Genomic DNA, 16,540 nt, shown 5'->3' on the forward strand with positions numbered 1-16,540 from the left:
ATAGGTAGAAAAACTTCTGATATTTAAAAAGGAGACACTGAAAGATAAACACTCTAGTAATTTCAATTTCAAATTGCTGTGGCAATCATTATCCTACAATAATAAAATCTTAATTGCCTGGACTTTATTTTTTTAAATTTCTAAGCACTCATTATTAACAAGGTGCAGGAACCTCATTACTTTCAACCTTAATTACTGCTGATACAAGCACGATTCCTGGGCTTTGGAGTACTAGTTATAACCTGTACTTTCAGATACAGTCTTTTATTACTCCTGACTCTGTAACTAATAATTGCATATACCTGAGTAAGTCCAGAAAAAACCAGATCAGACTAGTGAGTGAGCTTATCAGAAGAGAGCACTATAAAGTCATTCAAAGAAAGAAATATAAAAATTTCAAGATTATTGCATTTCTACTCAATTCTATATGACAGTATATGTAAAATGAAAATTCAGAGATAAGATGTCTATGTATTAAGGTAATATAGGATATCATACTACACAAGTGATGTAATTCAGAATTCTAAATTAACTTGTCTTTTTTTTTCAGGGTTGAGGAGCAAACCCAGGGAGTTTTAGCAAGTGTTCTCCTCTTCACTGAACTAAATCCCCAACCCCTGATATTTTCGTCTTTTCTCTCTTTCTAAATTTGAGTGTATCAAATCTAACATAGTAGTTTAAAAATCTACTATGTGAGGTTCTAAAACAGAGTGATAGAAACCAAAAATCCTGCCATTAACAAACAGCCGGACAAAGAAAGGCTGGCAGCCCTGGCAAACGGGCCATGAGAACAAAACAGACCCAGGATCAACTCCCTGATCCACAGAGTGTTGCCTAAGACCACAAAAGGCATGAAGAAGTTTCCATTAAGCAAGTATGTTTGTTATAATATGTGTTGGATATATAATAAGGGAAAAACCTAAGCAATATTGATTGGTTTGTAAACTATTTAGAAAATATATTTAACAGTAATTTTAAGAAAGTCAGAATCTTCTCCTGGATCATAAAAATGTCCATCAGAGTGGGTGAGGTGACTGAGCAGAATGAGAACAACTCTCACCACACTGTCAGGCGTGGTCTCGTGACAAGGAATACCCTCTAATACTCAACTAATTACTTTCACCCTCTAAAAGAAATTAACACAATTTCACAATGTTTTATGACATATGCAAGGTAAAATATAAGAATTTTAAGATAAAACTTCTGGTTTTGAGCCTGATATTTAAGAATAATATGCATAGTGATTTCTCAGTGATAGAAAGCTTACCTTCATTGTTGAAATTTAGGTACAGGAATGGAGCACAGAGTGAGTCAAGACCTGATGCGGGGGAGTTGAGAGGAAAGAGAGAAATGAGTGCATTGCAGAAGAGCTGCAGAGCCCTCCCTCCATTCCTACTCTCCAATACATCAGCATTGTGTGCACACCAGCACAGATGTGCATTCTGTATGTGTGCACACCAGCACAGATGTGCATTCTGTAAGCAGTTACCTCCCTCCATTCCTACTCTCCAATACATCAGCGTTGTGTGCACACCAGCACAGATGTGCATTCTGTAAGCAGTTACCTCCCTCCATTCCTTCATCTCTCCAAATACATCAGCATTGTGTGCACACCAGCACAGATGTGCATTCTGTAAGCAGTTACCTCCCTCCATTCCTGTATCTCTCCAAATACATCAGCATTGTGTGCACACCAGCACAGATGTGCGTCCTGTCAGTAGTTACTATGCAGAATAAACAGGAGGGTCTGACAGATCAGCGTCGCACACAAGGCGAAGAGCAGCACAGCAATAGTGACATAGATATGATGGATTCAGTCCCAAGTCTGACCCAAACCATGTGTGAATTTGGTAATTATTGGCCTCTTCAGGTATGTTTTCTCATGTAGGAGATGCATCTTTGTGATGTAAGCCACATTTATCTATTGATAATAGTGCTTTTAATCTGTTACCACACTGAAAGAACACACAGAATGGACCTGTAATGGGTTAGGAGGAAATGTACTCTGCGGTGTGCTGGGCAAAATAACCATACCTTCATGAATGGTCGGCGAGCAGTACAACACTCAAAACCAACACCACTGCTCAGAACAAAGCACTCAGAAATAGGGTTGGGTTGAATAGGTTTCTTATTTATGAATTAATGATCATAAAGATAATAATGGCAAATGAAGAAATCCAGGAAATTAGAGACATTAATGATAGTAGAGAGAAAAAGGAAAAAAATGAAATGAGCAATTTAAGGTGATATTCGATTCCTAATAACTACCATTATCTATTAGGAATACTCCAGTGGTAACATTCTCAGTAGCCCAACATCTCATCTGTCATGAGTTATTCACTACTGTGATATGATTAAAACTGTTTGCACAGATTAGACTCTGTTTTCCTGTCCATGGCACTGAAATCTGTGGACTTTTAAATATCACATAAAATGATATCTTCAATGCATTTGGACCAAGTTTGTTTGATAATTTATTTAAAGTTAACATCTTCAAAATGCACTAGAATTTTAGAAGCTTTTTCACCTCTTCAAGATGAAAGAGGAAAGACCTGAAGAAAAATTCTAATAACTGAAATGTTACCTTGCCAGTACACAAGATCAGGATGAGAAACCACCCAGGCTTTCAGTACACGCCGGAACTTTGCATGGCCTTCTGGTGATGACAACAGCTCATCATACTGATGACAGCGAGGGATGTCCACCTCAATCTGTAAGCAGCAGAGCAGGAAGGAGCAACTGTAAGAGATGATCCCACACACTTCCAGCCCTCGCTTCTTCAGCACGTGGAAGAAGAGACTGCTTGAGAATATTTCACCTTTAGAATCCATTGATAAAGTGCATGGGTGTTTAAACTCATCTCTGCAAGCATCACAGATTAGTTTCCAAGTACAAGAGAAACTCTTTTTCTAACTACACGGACTTCGGGCAGTGGAAGAATATTCATAATGAAGGGAAGAGGTATCGTCAAACCTTCTAGCATTTAAAGAATTGGGAGAATTGTCTGAGAACACCTTACTTGTCTATCTGTAGGAATCGGAGTGTCTTTGTCAATGGCGTCATACTTGGCATGAATAGCTCCCTGCAAAAAATAAAATAACACATACATTCCTTACATCCTTGATAAAAGTGGAAGTACACATTAATATGCTGGGATCATAAGTATTTTAATTTTATAGCTTTTTTTTTTTAGATTTGGAATACTTGCATAAAATTTACTGGTACAATGTCTCTAATCTAAAAATGCAAAATCCTTTTTTTTTCAGCAAGATGTCAATACTCAGAGCTTTCATATTTGAAAATTTTGAATTAGTGATGCTTTAAAGGAAAAACCTGTTTCTTACAAAAAATCTAATTTTGAAGACCTACCTAAATATGAGTAGTTATATTTAAACTAAAGTTTAGAAATTCTCTACATCTTTGATCATCCATGTCTGATGAAGGTCCACTGAGGTGAGGTGGATCTTTCCCTGGTGTGTTGATACACACCTGTAATCCCAACACTCAAGAGAAAGAAGCAGGTAGACGCTGTGACAACACAGTGAGACCTTACGTCAAAAAGAAACAAGAACAACAACCAAAGAACTGCTTTGAATTATACGTACCAAGTGGAAAATGACCTTAGCGGTCACTTAGCTATAAAATACACCAAAATGCCATTTTCTCTGCATTACTAACTCATAAATCAACATTTTCACGAAAAAGATATTATTTTAGAGAGAGGATTATCTTATCAGAAGATTTTCTGCTAAAGCAGGTGAGGCAAATAAAGCTGTTGAGAAGAATGATAGGACCAGGAGCATCGGGTGAATATGCTGTGAGCAGAGAACATTAGGCTCATTGACAGTTCTTACTTGCAGGGCCACACAAAGAATATCTGAGTACACTAATACACTATTTTAAACTTCAATCATGTTCTATAGAATCACTTGTGTAAAGTTCTTATTTTTATGACTTACTAGAGTGGTAGAGAAAGCCAAGAATTCAGGAAAATTATTTACTGCATATATTTTTTGGGATATCTATTAATAACCGGTTTGGAAAACCTGACAATGTGAGTCTTTCTAGACTGGAGTATAGTACAGTTCTATTGCACTAATTATGACCATGTGGTAAAAAGCAACAGGCAATCTTGTAAAGTAACCAAACACATTTACAGAAATTTGTAGAATCTCATTAAGAGAATCAAGAATAGAAAAAAAAAATTGTGCCAACAGAGGTCTATAAAGGTTAAAAATAACTAAGGCCACACTATAGGATGGGCCCCACACTCAGCAACAGTTGGCTAAGACAAATGCACTCCATGATTTTGTTAGTCTGTTTTAATTTGAGAGAGAGAGAGAGAGGGAGGGAGGAGGGCGGGGGGAAATTGGGTGGGTAGGGAGGTAGAGAGGATCTGGGAGGAGATGGATGGAGTAGGAGAAACAATACGAAAAATACATTGTATAAAATAAATAAAAAACTTTAAAAAGATTAAAAATGGTTGAGGGAACTAAAATGGTGCATTTATCTATGTGAGAGCACAAGCAGACAGAATGAAAAGGAAATTGGTAGGAAATGAAACAATATGTCAAGGACTATGATCATGACTTGTCACCAGCCTCTTCTGAGAACACACTGTGAATAACTCGAGGCAGCGTGCTTTCCTTCACTGCTGCAGATCAGGAATAGAAGACAAAGCGGCTACTTCTCTTGGCAGGTTGGCCAAGTGGAACAGCTATGTGAAAAGCCACTAAATTACATTCATAATTTTGACAAGCCACAACTGAATTAAAATATTAATCAATTTGGAACCACTTATAAATTAAAGTTATATTTTAAAAGGAGCATACTTCATAAGCAGGATGGTACTTATAACTGATATGTATTCACTAGATAACTAGTTTAAAATAATGATATTTCCCATGGGCACTAATAAGTACAATATTAAAATAAAATATTAAAATAATTATATTTTATATTCTATTATTTTCAAATACTTTTCTACTTAAAATTGTTAAATATTTTAATATATAATTTTCTATTCGTAGAAGTAAAGTTATATGTGAAGCATTATAGTGTTTTTGAGATGCGATTCTTCCATGTACTCCTGACCTTAAACTCATAATCTACTGCAACAGCCTCCCACACATTGGAAGATAACTATGAATCCCTACACCCGGTGGTACTGTACATTTCATACTCTTTCTATACACTACTTACCCATTTCCACGCTTTTTCCTTTCTTACCTCAACTCCCAGAAGAGCAGCCCAGGTTAATCCTCTCATAAGTGGAGGGATATCAACTCTTGCTTCTTTCCAGATTTGATTTTTTTTGTATGGGTAAGCCTATGATAAGATAAAAATAGTCAAAATTAAAATCATATCATGCATATTTACCAAAAAGAATACAATAAAACTAGAAATCAATCACCAAAAAACATTTGAAAATGGCACAGATACATAGGAGGTCAACGGTATACTTCTGTACGATCAATGGATCCAATTGTGAAGGAAATTAAAATATTTTTTGACACAAGTAATAATGGAAACAACATACCAAAAACCTATGGGATACAGTAAAATTAGCTCTTTGAGGAAAATTCACACAAATCAGTAACTACATCAAACAAGCAAAATCATTTTACAATGACAATCTAGAGGAACTAAAAAAGAGAGCATGCCAATCTCAAAGTTAGAAGAATGTCAATTATACACATTAAAGCAAGAATAAATGAAATAAAGTCCACAAAACAGTAAAAAAGTAAATACAATGGCTTTAAAAATAAACAAAATTAATAAGCCCTCAGCTATACTTTAAAGTAAGAAAGAGAAAAGAGGAGTCTGGAGATGGCTCGGTGGTAAAGAGCTTTTTCTGCTTTCTCTAAGGACCAGAGTCTGGTCCCCAGCACTTGCATGGTGAGTCACAACTGTTTATAACTCCAGTTCCAGGGTATCCAATACTCTCTCCTAACCTCTGTGGACACTGTACACACATTGTGCACATACATACATTCATTCAGGTGCTCTCTCTCCCTCTCCCTCCCTCTCTCCACCTCTCACTCCTCCTCTTTCTCCAATAAATAAAAATAAATTCGTTAAAATAGAGAAAAGACTAAAATATAATCAGAGAGAAAAAGAAACACATATGACTGATACCACAGAAATATAAAGGATTGTCAGAGATTAGGAACAACTATAATCAGTAATTTTGATAAGCTGGAAGGGATGGACAAAATCCAAACTGGGCAGCACATACCCTTTCAAGACTGAATGATGAGCAAGTTGAAAGTAGGTTATCAGAACTGAATCCAGAGTAAAAAGATTCCCATTTCAGTGTAAACTCTAGGACTAGACATTTCAATATCACAAAATGTTTAGAGAGAACTAATTATCAATTCTCAAATTATTTTAAAAAATAGGAAGAATTTGTTTAAACTCATTTTAGAGCACAGCATTACCCTATATCAAACCCAGACAAGAAAACTATAGGCCTGCATCCCTAGTGACTACAAAGCACAAATTTTTAACATAATACTATAAACTGAGTCCCATAGCCCATGAAAAACTCAGTATAATCCAGTGGGATTCATATGATGGCTTGCCATACACAAAGCAAAAATGGAATACACAATATTAACACCATGAAGAACAATAATATATTATCTTATCAATAAATATAAAAAATTTAACAAGATCCATCACCTTGTCCAGGAAAAGAATATTTACAAACAGGATGGAAAAGAATGTATCACAGTACATGAACAAGCCCACAGCTAACAGTATTCCAAACGGAGAAAAGCTGAACACATTCGTTCTAAGATGTGGAGTAAGAGAGAGATGTTCACTCTCTCTCTTTTTATCCAGAATGTTACAGAACTCCTAGTCTGCCATCAGGGAGGACAAAGAAGTAACATGACCTATGTATACAAACCCCTAAAGATTCCTCCAAAAATGTATTCAAACTACTGAACAAACTTAGTGAAGTTGTAGTATATGAAATCAACAGACAAAAGTCAGTTTCATTATATCAATAATGAAATATCTGTAAAAGAAATCAAGAAAGGAACTCTACAATAGAGTTTAGAAACTTTATTTTATACACTCATTTATAAAATAGTACCTAAATTTATAAAATAAATTTAATAAAAATATGAAAAAATCTCTAAATTGATTCTACAAAATGATTTTAAAAACTGAATGGCTGAGAATGGTGTCATGTGTCTACAATCCCAGCACTCAGAATGATGATGCAGGAGGATGATGAGTTTGAAGTCAGCCTAGGCTATATAGTAAGACTGTCACAAACAAAAACTAAACCATAAAATTCAAAACCCAGGAAGGATATGAAGAAGATGCATAAAAATGGGGAAAATGTCTCAGATTTCTGGAATGATCATTAAATATTGTTAGAATGAACATACTATCCAAAGCAATCTACAGATTCAATGTAATCTCTTTCAAAACATACATGATATTCTTCAAAGTATAAGATCAAACAATCCTAAATAGGAATAAAAACAAAAGCAAACCCATTTTGAACACAGTACATTGTATTCTCTGGTTTTATATATAGTATACTATATTAAACTATACTACAAAGGTAATAAAAGAAAACAACCCTGGTGCCAGACTGAAAACTGACACACAACAATAGAGCAGAGTAATCACTGGGCATAAACTCAGGCACCCACAAACCATTGTTCAGCACATGGGTTAGAAAAATTAGGTATCCACAAGAAAACAAGCAAGCAAACAAACAAAAAATAACCTGTAAAAAAACAAGTAAACAAAACCCCTGAAAACAGACTCTTCTCTCAATGATTACAAAATCAACTCAAAGTAGGCACTCACTTAAATGTAAAGCCATGAAATGTAAAACGGCTAGAAGAAATATGTAGCAGTGTGTGTGGGGGGGTGGGGGGGGTGGGGAACTGGGGATAGCCACTAGAAAGTTCCAGACACCAGGGAAGCAAGAGGTTCCCAGGACCCAACAGGAATGACATTAGCCTAAATCCCCATCAAAGGGGAGCTAGAACCTGAAGAGTCCACCTCCAGTAGCTAGGCATGGCCCCCAATTGAGGGATGGGGCCATCCACTCATCTCAAAATGTTAACCAAGAATTGTTTCTGTCTAAAGGAAATGCAAGGACAAAAGTGGAACAGAGACTGAAGGGAAGACCATCCAAAGACCACCCCACCTGGGGATCCATCCCATCTGCAGACACCAAACCCAGACACTACTGCTGATGCCAAGAAGTGCTTGCTGGCAGGAGCCTGGTATAGCTATTCCCAGAGAGGCTCTGCCAGAGCCTGACAAATGCAGACACAGATGCTTACAACCAACCATCGGACTGAACACAGGGTCCCCAATGGAGGAGTTAGGGGAAGGACTGAAGGAGTTTGCAACCCCATAGGAAGAACAATATCAATTCACCAGACCACCCACAGCTCCCAGGGGGAAAAAAAAACCCTACACACCAAAGAGTATACAGGGAGGGACTCATGGCTCCATACATATGTAGCAAAGGATGGCCTTGTAGGACATCAATGGGAGGAGAGGTCCTTGGTCCTGTGCAGTCTTGATGCCCCAGGATAGGGGGATGGTAGAGCGGTGAGGCAGGAGTGGGTGAATGAATGGAGGAGCACCCTCATAGAGGCAAAGAGGAGGGGGAATAGGATGGGGGGGCCTGCTGAGGGGAGACTGGGAAGTAGGACACATTTGAAATGTAAATAAATAAAATAACCAATAAAAAATAAAAAACAAATAAAAAAAGACAGAAGAAGATATGTAAGGATGTTGGCCTGATTTTTTTAAGGAATTATTTTAAAGGTATGAAACAGAAGGAAAAAATGGATATATCAAGTTAAAAGTTAAAAGCTAATTAAACAATCAGTAGAGTAAGAAATTGTCTACAGAATTGTAGAAAATATTGGCAAGCTTTACAACTGATAAGGAATTGATATTCAGAGCACAGTAAAGAAACCAAAACCTTGACAGTTAAAAAAAATTAAATAACTCCCAGTAGGTCTACATAGACATTTCTCAAAAGAATATCTGCAAATAGGCACTGGCCAGTGAAAACACTACCAGCATTACCAACCCCTGGGGAAATGCAAAGCAGAAAGCACTAGAAGCTTCTTGCCTCCTTAAGGCTACCATGACCTCTACTAAGGTACTGAGGTACACTGGGGGCAACATCAATTCATACTGCTCTTGTGGGAAACAGCATGGAATTTCCTCAAAAATTACAAATAGACCTGTCTGATTGTATTAGTTATTTTTCTCATCCCTGACTCATGGCTGGGCAGTACCATCCATCACAGTTATGTGGTACCAATATGGAAGCAAAGAGATTTAAGCCAGAATCAGAGATGTGCTATAAACATCAAAGTCTATTGGAAGGACTCATGGTACCCAGCTATACTGCACCGTCTAACATCCTAAAACAGAGTGACCAAGTGTTCACAGACAGAAGCCTGTGAAGGATATTTTATACTAAACCTGTAACACTTATTATGATCTACAATTTCCAGCTCTGGTTATGAATGCAGAGGAAATGGAGTCATGATGTCCAGAGGACATCTGCAGTGACATGTTTACTAAACTACCACGATTCCTAATATGCAACGAATAGAATTAGCTTATGTCCACCAATGATGGGTAGATAAAGGAAATGCAGTGTATATTGTAAGTGGAATATCATTTTGTTCCCAAACACGAATTCCTATAATATGTGAGAACATGAATAAGACATGAAGATACTATGTTAAAATCAAATAAGCCAAGCACAGAGAAGGCAAATACATACGGTCACTCATATGTGAATTAGAAGAAGAAAAACAATTAGAAAAGTGGTCTCCTACAAGTTCCAAGTTGCAAGTTAGCAAAGTACTTTGTACTCAGCAGGAGCTGGAGAGCACAGCCGTGAGAGAAGGATGGAAAAAGTTACTTAATATGAGAGGTAGGTCAATGAAATAAATAGTAGCGTGCTAGTGCACAAAAGAGCAGCTACCCATAAAGTAATAATAGCGCATTGTATCTCATGAGGATGTCACAAAAATTGATAACTATTTTGTCACAAATAAATGGTAAATATTTGAAGAAGTAGATAAGCTTATTTTGACTTGAAAATTGTATTTTGCAAAACATGGATTAAATATACCAGTGGTACCTCATAAATATGTACTGCCATATAGATCATATACCTCATGAATATAACTGACATATACATGACTGGAAGGGAGTCAGAGAAACTGCTCAGCAGGTAAAGGTACTCGCTGCACTAGCTTGATAATTGATCTGAGCTTGAATCCACGGTCCACAAAGTCGCCCACTGGTTTCCACAGGTACACTCTGGCACAGGTGCCCACACATACATTGTGTGTGCACACATACACACCACCACCACCACCACCACCACCATCATTGTAATAATCATGATAAATAAAATTTAAAAATAATAATTAAAAGGAAAAAAGTATCAAGGCAAGAAAAAGAAAACGTCTCAAATTACCAGGTTCATATTCTAATCTGGACACTGTAATATGTATTGGTGATAGAATTGAGGAGAGCTTTAATCCATTTTTAAGATTATTAACCACTGGGACTGGTTTTATCTATATAAATAAACAGATGAATCCACCTCAACATCTCCAAAAGCTGTGCAATAAAGTTAAAAACAAGGGCTTGCTCTACCTGTTCTTAATCAGGGTGGTTTATAAGTGATTGAAAACCAGGGTTCTTGTGTTCTATGATCAAAGAAGACAAAACCCTTGTAAAATTCTGGTATAGAAGGTATGTGCTGAGCATAAGGTATGCAACTTCTCGTATGTCTAGCACATTTAGCCTTCTATAAATCTGCCATTTGAAGGGATTTCTAGAACACAATTATCAGCACACAGGATATTTATGTCTTAGTTACTTGATGTTTATCTTAAAACTGCTTTGCAAACTCTGAAAGGAGAAGCGCAGTTTTCACAAGTCTGTGCTGCTCATGTCAGTGATGTGCAAGAATATCCCACTGAAACTGTGTAATTCCTAGTAAAGATGAGGTTAATATAGTTGTTGACTAGTTTATATTCATATTTCTATCAACACTGGTACCTTTTCCTATCGACTTTTATGCCTTCTTTAAAAATTGTGTTAATTCTTTGCCTGAGGTGATCTTTCATATATTGTTGTTTTGGAACTTCTATTAATTTTAAAAGTTAGAGAAGTTAATTGCAGAAGATTATATAAATTACTATACTCATAATTTTGAGCTATAAGAATAGCATTAAAGGAAGGCTCATCTGGATCATCATTAACACTTGATATGTTAGATATATCACAATATGTTCCTACCTTCAACAGCCTGTCAAAGAGAATAATCCTGTTTAGCTGATATTCTGTATCCCTCTCTCTGATGATTAAAGGCAGGGTAGCAGCTGCAGACAACTCATTATTGCTGTTTGAATGTGGCAAATTTGACTGGCTGTAAAGGAACAACCAAAGGAAAACCAGGGACAAAGACAATACTTTTTTTGCTTCTGATTTTTTTTTTATTAGATATCTTCTTTATTTACATTTCAAATGTTATCCCCTTTCCTAGTTTCCTCTCTGAAAACCCCCTCTCCCCTCTCCCCTCTCCCCCCTCCCTCTGCTCCCCAACCCACCCACTCCCGCTTCCTGGCCCTGGCATTCCCCTATACTGGGTCATAGAACCTTCGCAAGACCAAGGGCCAACAAAGCAAAATTAAAGCCCAACTTTATAACTGTTCTATTTACAATCTACACATTTCTTGTTATCTAACAGAGTCAGGAAAAGCATCAGGAGGGGCATCTACTCACTCATCCTCCAGCAATGGGTAAAACGCTTCTCCACCAACATCTTTTAATCTCTGCCAATTTAAAAACAAAGTGCTTATAAATCACTACGTTGGGTAGTAAGAGTAATATCTACTTAAAAAGAATAATTACGTAAAAATTATAAACTCACAACAGCACAAAGAAGTGAAAAATAGGATCTAAAGATTAGTTTGTCTCATGAACATTCAAACATACCATACTTCTGACAAGGGTTATGTACGAGCAAAGACTTCTCTTTTCCCCCCATAAGCAGTGTTTCTAACATTTCCTCACACATAACACCAAATTACTAACATTAATACAAAAGTTAATGCATAAAATATTTTAAATTATATAATGATGATTAGAAAAAGGTATTTTAAAATATATTCATTTATTAAAAGATTAGTAAAAAGATATGCTCTTTCATATATTCTTCAAAGATATTTGCATGAAATATAATTGGGGAAGCCGCAGTTTCTGGAGAATCCTTTCTAAAGTTTTTAAATGACAACTGATGAGCTTGTATATGCTCGTGTAATGTACAGAGCAGCTAAACACACAGCTGAAACTCACAACTGCACTGTAACCAGGCAACTGTAATTAGTATTATACATTTTAAAACATCAGAATCTCATCAACTATTTAAATTTTAATTTTTTGTTTTTATTTAAACATTTAAAATGTTTAAAATCACTTAAAATGTACTATGTTTACTAAATGGAGAAATAGGAAGACTTAGTCAATGAAGATGAAAAGATGACCTTGTTGTGAGTATCTGGCAGTGTACTTACAGTGTACGTACAGGCTGAACTTACAGTTTACACAGATAGTTTCTGACAGTTCTACTCCAGACATACACTACAGATGATCTCTCATGTATCACAAATGCAAAGTATTGTGTGTTATCTTTAAATGAGCCATATTTATTAAGCTTTCATCCTTACATTTCTGAGCTGGCACAGAGACAACGTGACAGTGGTGTCATCTAAGAGTGAGCTTCTATCTCGACCTTGTCCAAAACTTTCTCCATCTTCAAAGAGAAAACTAAGATTTAAAGAAAAAGAAAAAAGGAGAAAAACCAGTTGTTACAGTCATAAAAAATAATTTATTTCTTCTAAAACATTCCCTATCACACTCTCATCATCAAGAAGAAATAAGCTTCAGACTAGACAGTGGATTTTAAAATCGAGCATGGTGTGGAACACATGCCTACATCCCAGTGCTCAGAAGGCGGAGGTAGGAGGTTCAGGAGTTTGAGAATAGCCAGTGAGTTCAAGACTAGCATGGTCTACAGGAGACCTTGTCTTTAAAAACGTATTTTTTGAAATAAAACGGTAACTGCTAGTTGAAGTGTCTCCTGACAAGTTTGACTTTTATATATTTCTCGATTTGTTATAATTCTGGCATATGCTGTCCTGGTTAGCTTTGTCACTGGTATTACTAGAGTAGTGGTTCTCAGCCTGAATTGTGACCCCTTTGGGGCTAGAACAACCTGTTACCAGGGGTTTCCTAAGACCATCAGAAAACACAAATACTTAAATTATGATTCATAACAGTAGCAAAATTACAGTTGTGAAGAAGCAACAAAACACTTTTATGGTGGGGTCACCACAGCATGAGATACTAGAGAGTCACAGCCTTAGGAAGGCTGAGGGTCACTGCTTTAGAGAGAAAATGCTGCAACTACAAATTCTAACCCATCCAACAAGTGTGGATCTAACTGCTTCCATGTTCATGTATTAGAATATTTAGAAAAAAAATGAAATAAAAAAAAAACAACCAAAAATTTAATCTGTTATTACCTAGATTTTCTTTACTTACTTTGGGAGTGTGCAGACAGGTGGCTTGGAGCGAATAATTTCCTTGTTTATAAGCTCCTTTTCCAGGTCCCCTCCAGCCAAACACCAAAGGTAGTAAACTTCCTCAATAGATCTCTCTGCCAGGTAATCATTGTCTATATCTATTAATGGTAAAATTTTCAAAATTACTATTACCATTTGTGTCTGTATTAATAGCTGATAGTAATAACAGCTGACATTCTAATAAAAGTAGCTGAAGAACAGGTTATCAGTTCTGTGTGTAAGGACTTTGCAAGTTGCTACTCTAGCTAACAATCTAACAGATGAGAGTAAAAATCTTATGTAAGAATCACAAGAAAGGTAACAGAACAGAGGCAAACGACTACCCACACGATTGGAAAAGCAGATGGGAGAATGTGCAAGAACAGCAAAAAAAGCCTCAGGAACCAGAACTAGAACAGTAAAAGCAGAACTATAATTGATGAATTGCTGTAAGCTCAATGCAGACAAGTATGAGTTTGAAGTCCCAGGATATGCAGTTATATGGGAACACTGGCACATCAGTAAAATTTATCACTGGGATCCTGGCCAGTTCCTCACAGTAAATACTGGAGTAAACTGGCCTGCGCTTTAGGCCATGGGAGGAGAAAACAGAATCAATTTGCTACTACCACCAGAGGACTCCTTTCTTCCTTATATGGCTTGTGGCAGGAGAAGTTCTAAATGACCTGAGAGGAGGGAATACTTTTTATGATGTTGGTGGCAAGGAGGAAGGACAGCATCCTGTGGTCCTATAAGCAGGTCACATGGTTTAGTAAGCTTATGCCTCTGGACCATGATGGTCACACAAGCTTCCTGCCCATAGTGAAACTGGAAGGCTTAGGGTGCAGTTGAGTAGGGTGTCTTGGTGCAGGTGTGCCACAATCCGTACATTTTGATTCATCTTGTAACAGGCTGAACTCCTCCTAAAAGTGGCTCATGCATAAAAGCCAGTGAAGGGCCAGAGATTGTCAAAATCTTGACATACTGCCTGCACTCACAACAGAAGAAAAACTGCTACTTCAGTACTTTTCGTGCCCCAAGATGAAGCTCACATTAAGTTGATGTGCACAGTGATCCTATTAGGCAACTTTAGTCACAGCCTGCTTCCTAAGTCTAGAGAAGCTAAAAAAGGTAAAATCTAGAAAATGTATGCCCCATGTTAGAGGGTCAGAACAGGAATTTGTGTACTCTGCAAAAAGGACTGTGGTAGAAAAACCCTCTCGTCAACAAAGCATTGCTTTCCTCATGCTTCATGGGACAATATAATGGCACAGGCTTCCTACTGATGACCAATTTTAGACCACTTTGTGGCATGTAATATTAAAAAACAATCCACTATTGTCAGCTATGCTCTAGTAACATGGTCTCTCCACCCCCATGGTCACCATGAGGTGGCCCTCCCAACTCTCTTGTTTTCCTTGCTGTGGAACCTGCTCACACTCCCAGTCATCCACCCCCTGCGGCTAGCTGTCACAATTCCTCCCCCTGCACCCCCGCAACCCAGTAAAATCAAAATTCTAGAGGCTTATAATTTATTTATAACAGTACATTCTCAACTCACAAAATACCCACACAATGAACTCAGAGCCAACTGACACTAGTACAAGGTGCCCACCTAGATTGGATAGACTGTCCTATATTAATTACCCATCCCTTCTATGCTATTAGCAGCTACCTGTGGCTATTTAAAGCCATGAATCAGGTTGGTCCTCTCCTTCCTCCATCTTCTCTGAACCTCTTCCCTCTCTGTCCCCTGTCCTCTGTCTCTAAAACTCTCAGCCCGCCTTATTTTTTCACTGCTCAATCACAGACTCCAGTTTTATGTTAAACCTGCCCTCACCTGCATATCAACAGCAGTCTACACCACGTTATATGGAATAGTGGTAATTTAGAGTCTAGAATTTGACTTCTATTTGACACACTGTAGAACCACCTCCTAATTCCCTGGTGTTTTCCCACAAAAGCCTATGACTATAACACCTGTTATGAATTCAAAAGTAAACAGGCTAGGGAACTTCTTTTGAAAACACGGTTCATCTATCACCTATGTTTTATTCACCTTTACCTTTACACAAGTCACTGATATCCTCAGGCAGAGTTAGATCAGCGCATCTCAGAGAAGATGAAAACAGACTGGCAGGCCTGATAAAGGGGGTGTATAAAGGTGACACTTCACTGAACACCTGGTCCTTCATTAACTCATCTGGGGTTGGCCTTGAGAAAGACAATTGAAAATACTGAGCACAGATAAAAGTCATAAAAATTGTCCTACAAAATATAACACATTCAAGGTGGGAGTTAAAAGTCTTAGATACCTCCTTAACACAGATGACCATGATTTGACTTCTTTTATTCACAAAAAGCTAACTTTAAATCACACTTACAATACAGGTATCAACTATGTACTACAACACATGCAGCTATCATCCATTAGTCCATCACTGTCATACCAAATACTAAATCAACTCTCTATAGAAAGAATCCTGGGATAAACCTGAAGCCTTAAGGAATCACCTCTTAGAAGGATGGAAGGTGAGGCACTTCTTCAAAATATTTATCACATTTTCAGGAAGCTCCTGGTGAATAAAGATAAAAAAATAGACAATCAATTATACAAATATATTTTACTAAAATATTTAAAATCTCATAAGTTTTGATTTTAAAACATATACAGAGACAAAGTTGGAAGCAGAGACTGAAGGAAAGGCCATCCAGAGTCTGCCCTACCTGGGAATCCATCCCATATACATTCACCAAACCCAGACACTATTGCAGATGCCAAGAAGTGCATGCTGACAGGAGCTTGGTATAGCTGTCTCCTGAGAGGCTCTGCCAGAGCCTGACAAATACAGAGGCGGATCCTCGAAGCCAACCATTGGACTGAGCAC

General features: G+C 37.3%; 1 protein-coding gene across 3 annotated transcripts in view; it reads right to left on the reverse strand.

Moving 5' to 3' along the window:
* Positions 1 to 16,540, reverse strand: part of Tbck (TBC1 domain containing kinase) — a 158,271-nt gene that overhangs the window by 100,544 nt on the left and 41,187 nt on the right. For all 3 annotated transcript variants that reach the window (XM_021157536.3, XM_029474919.2, XM_029474920.2), the window contains exons 9-18: positions 16,167 to 16,228; positions 15,718 to 15,866; positions 13,633 to 13,771; positions 12,756 to 12,855; positions 11,812 to 11,861; positions 11,326 to 11,455; positions 5,230 to 5,328; positions 3,020 to 3,082; positions 2,585 to 2,711; positions 1,268 to 1,318 (exon numbers count right to left, since the gene is read on the reverse strand). In XM_021157536.3, coding sequence (XP_021013195.1) covers positions 1,268 to 1,318; positions 2,585 to 2,711; positions 3,020 to 3,082; positions 5,230 to 5,328; positions 11,326 to 11,455; positions 11,812 to 11,861; positions 12,756 to 12,855; positions 13,633 to 13,771; positions 15,718 to 15,866; positions 16,167 to 16,228 — 970 coding nt within the window. The remainder of the gene's footprint in view (positions 1 to 1,267; positions 1,319 to 2,584; positions 2,712 to 3,019; positions 3,083 to 5,229; positions 5,329 to 11,325; positions 11,456 to 11,811; positions 11,862 to 12,755; positions 12,856 to 13,632; positions 13,772 to 15,717; positions 15,867 to 16,166; positions 16,229 to 16,540) is intronic.

The sequence above is a fragment of the Mus caroli genome, unplaced genomic scaffold (genome assembly GCF_978045245.1).
Source record: "Mus caroli unplaced genomic scaffold, Mus_caroli_1 scaffold_3, whole genome shotgun sequence".
In the NCBI taxonomy this organism is placed as follows: Eukaryota; Metazoa; Chordata; class Mammalia; order Rodentia; family Muridae; genus Mus; species Mus caroli.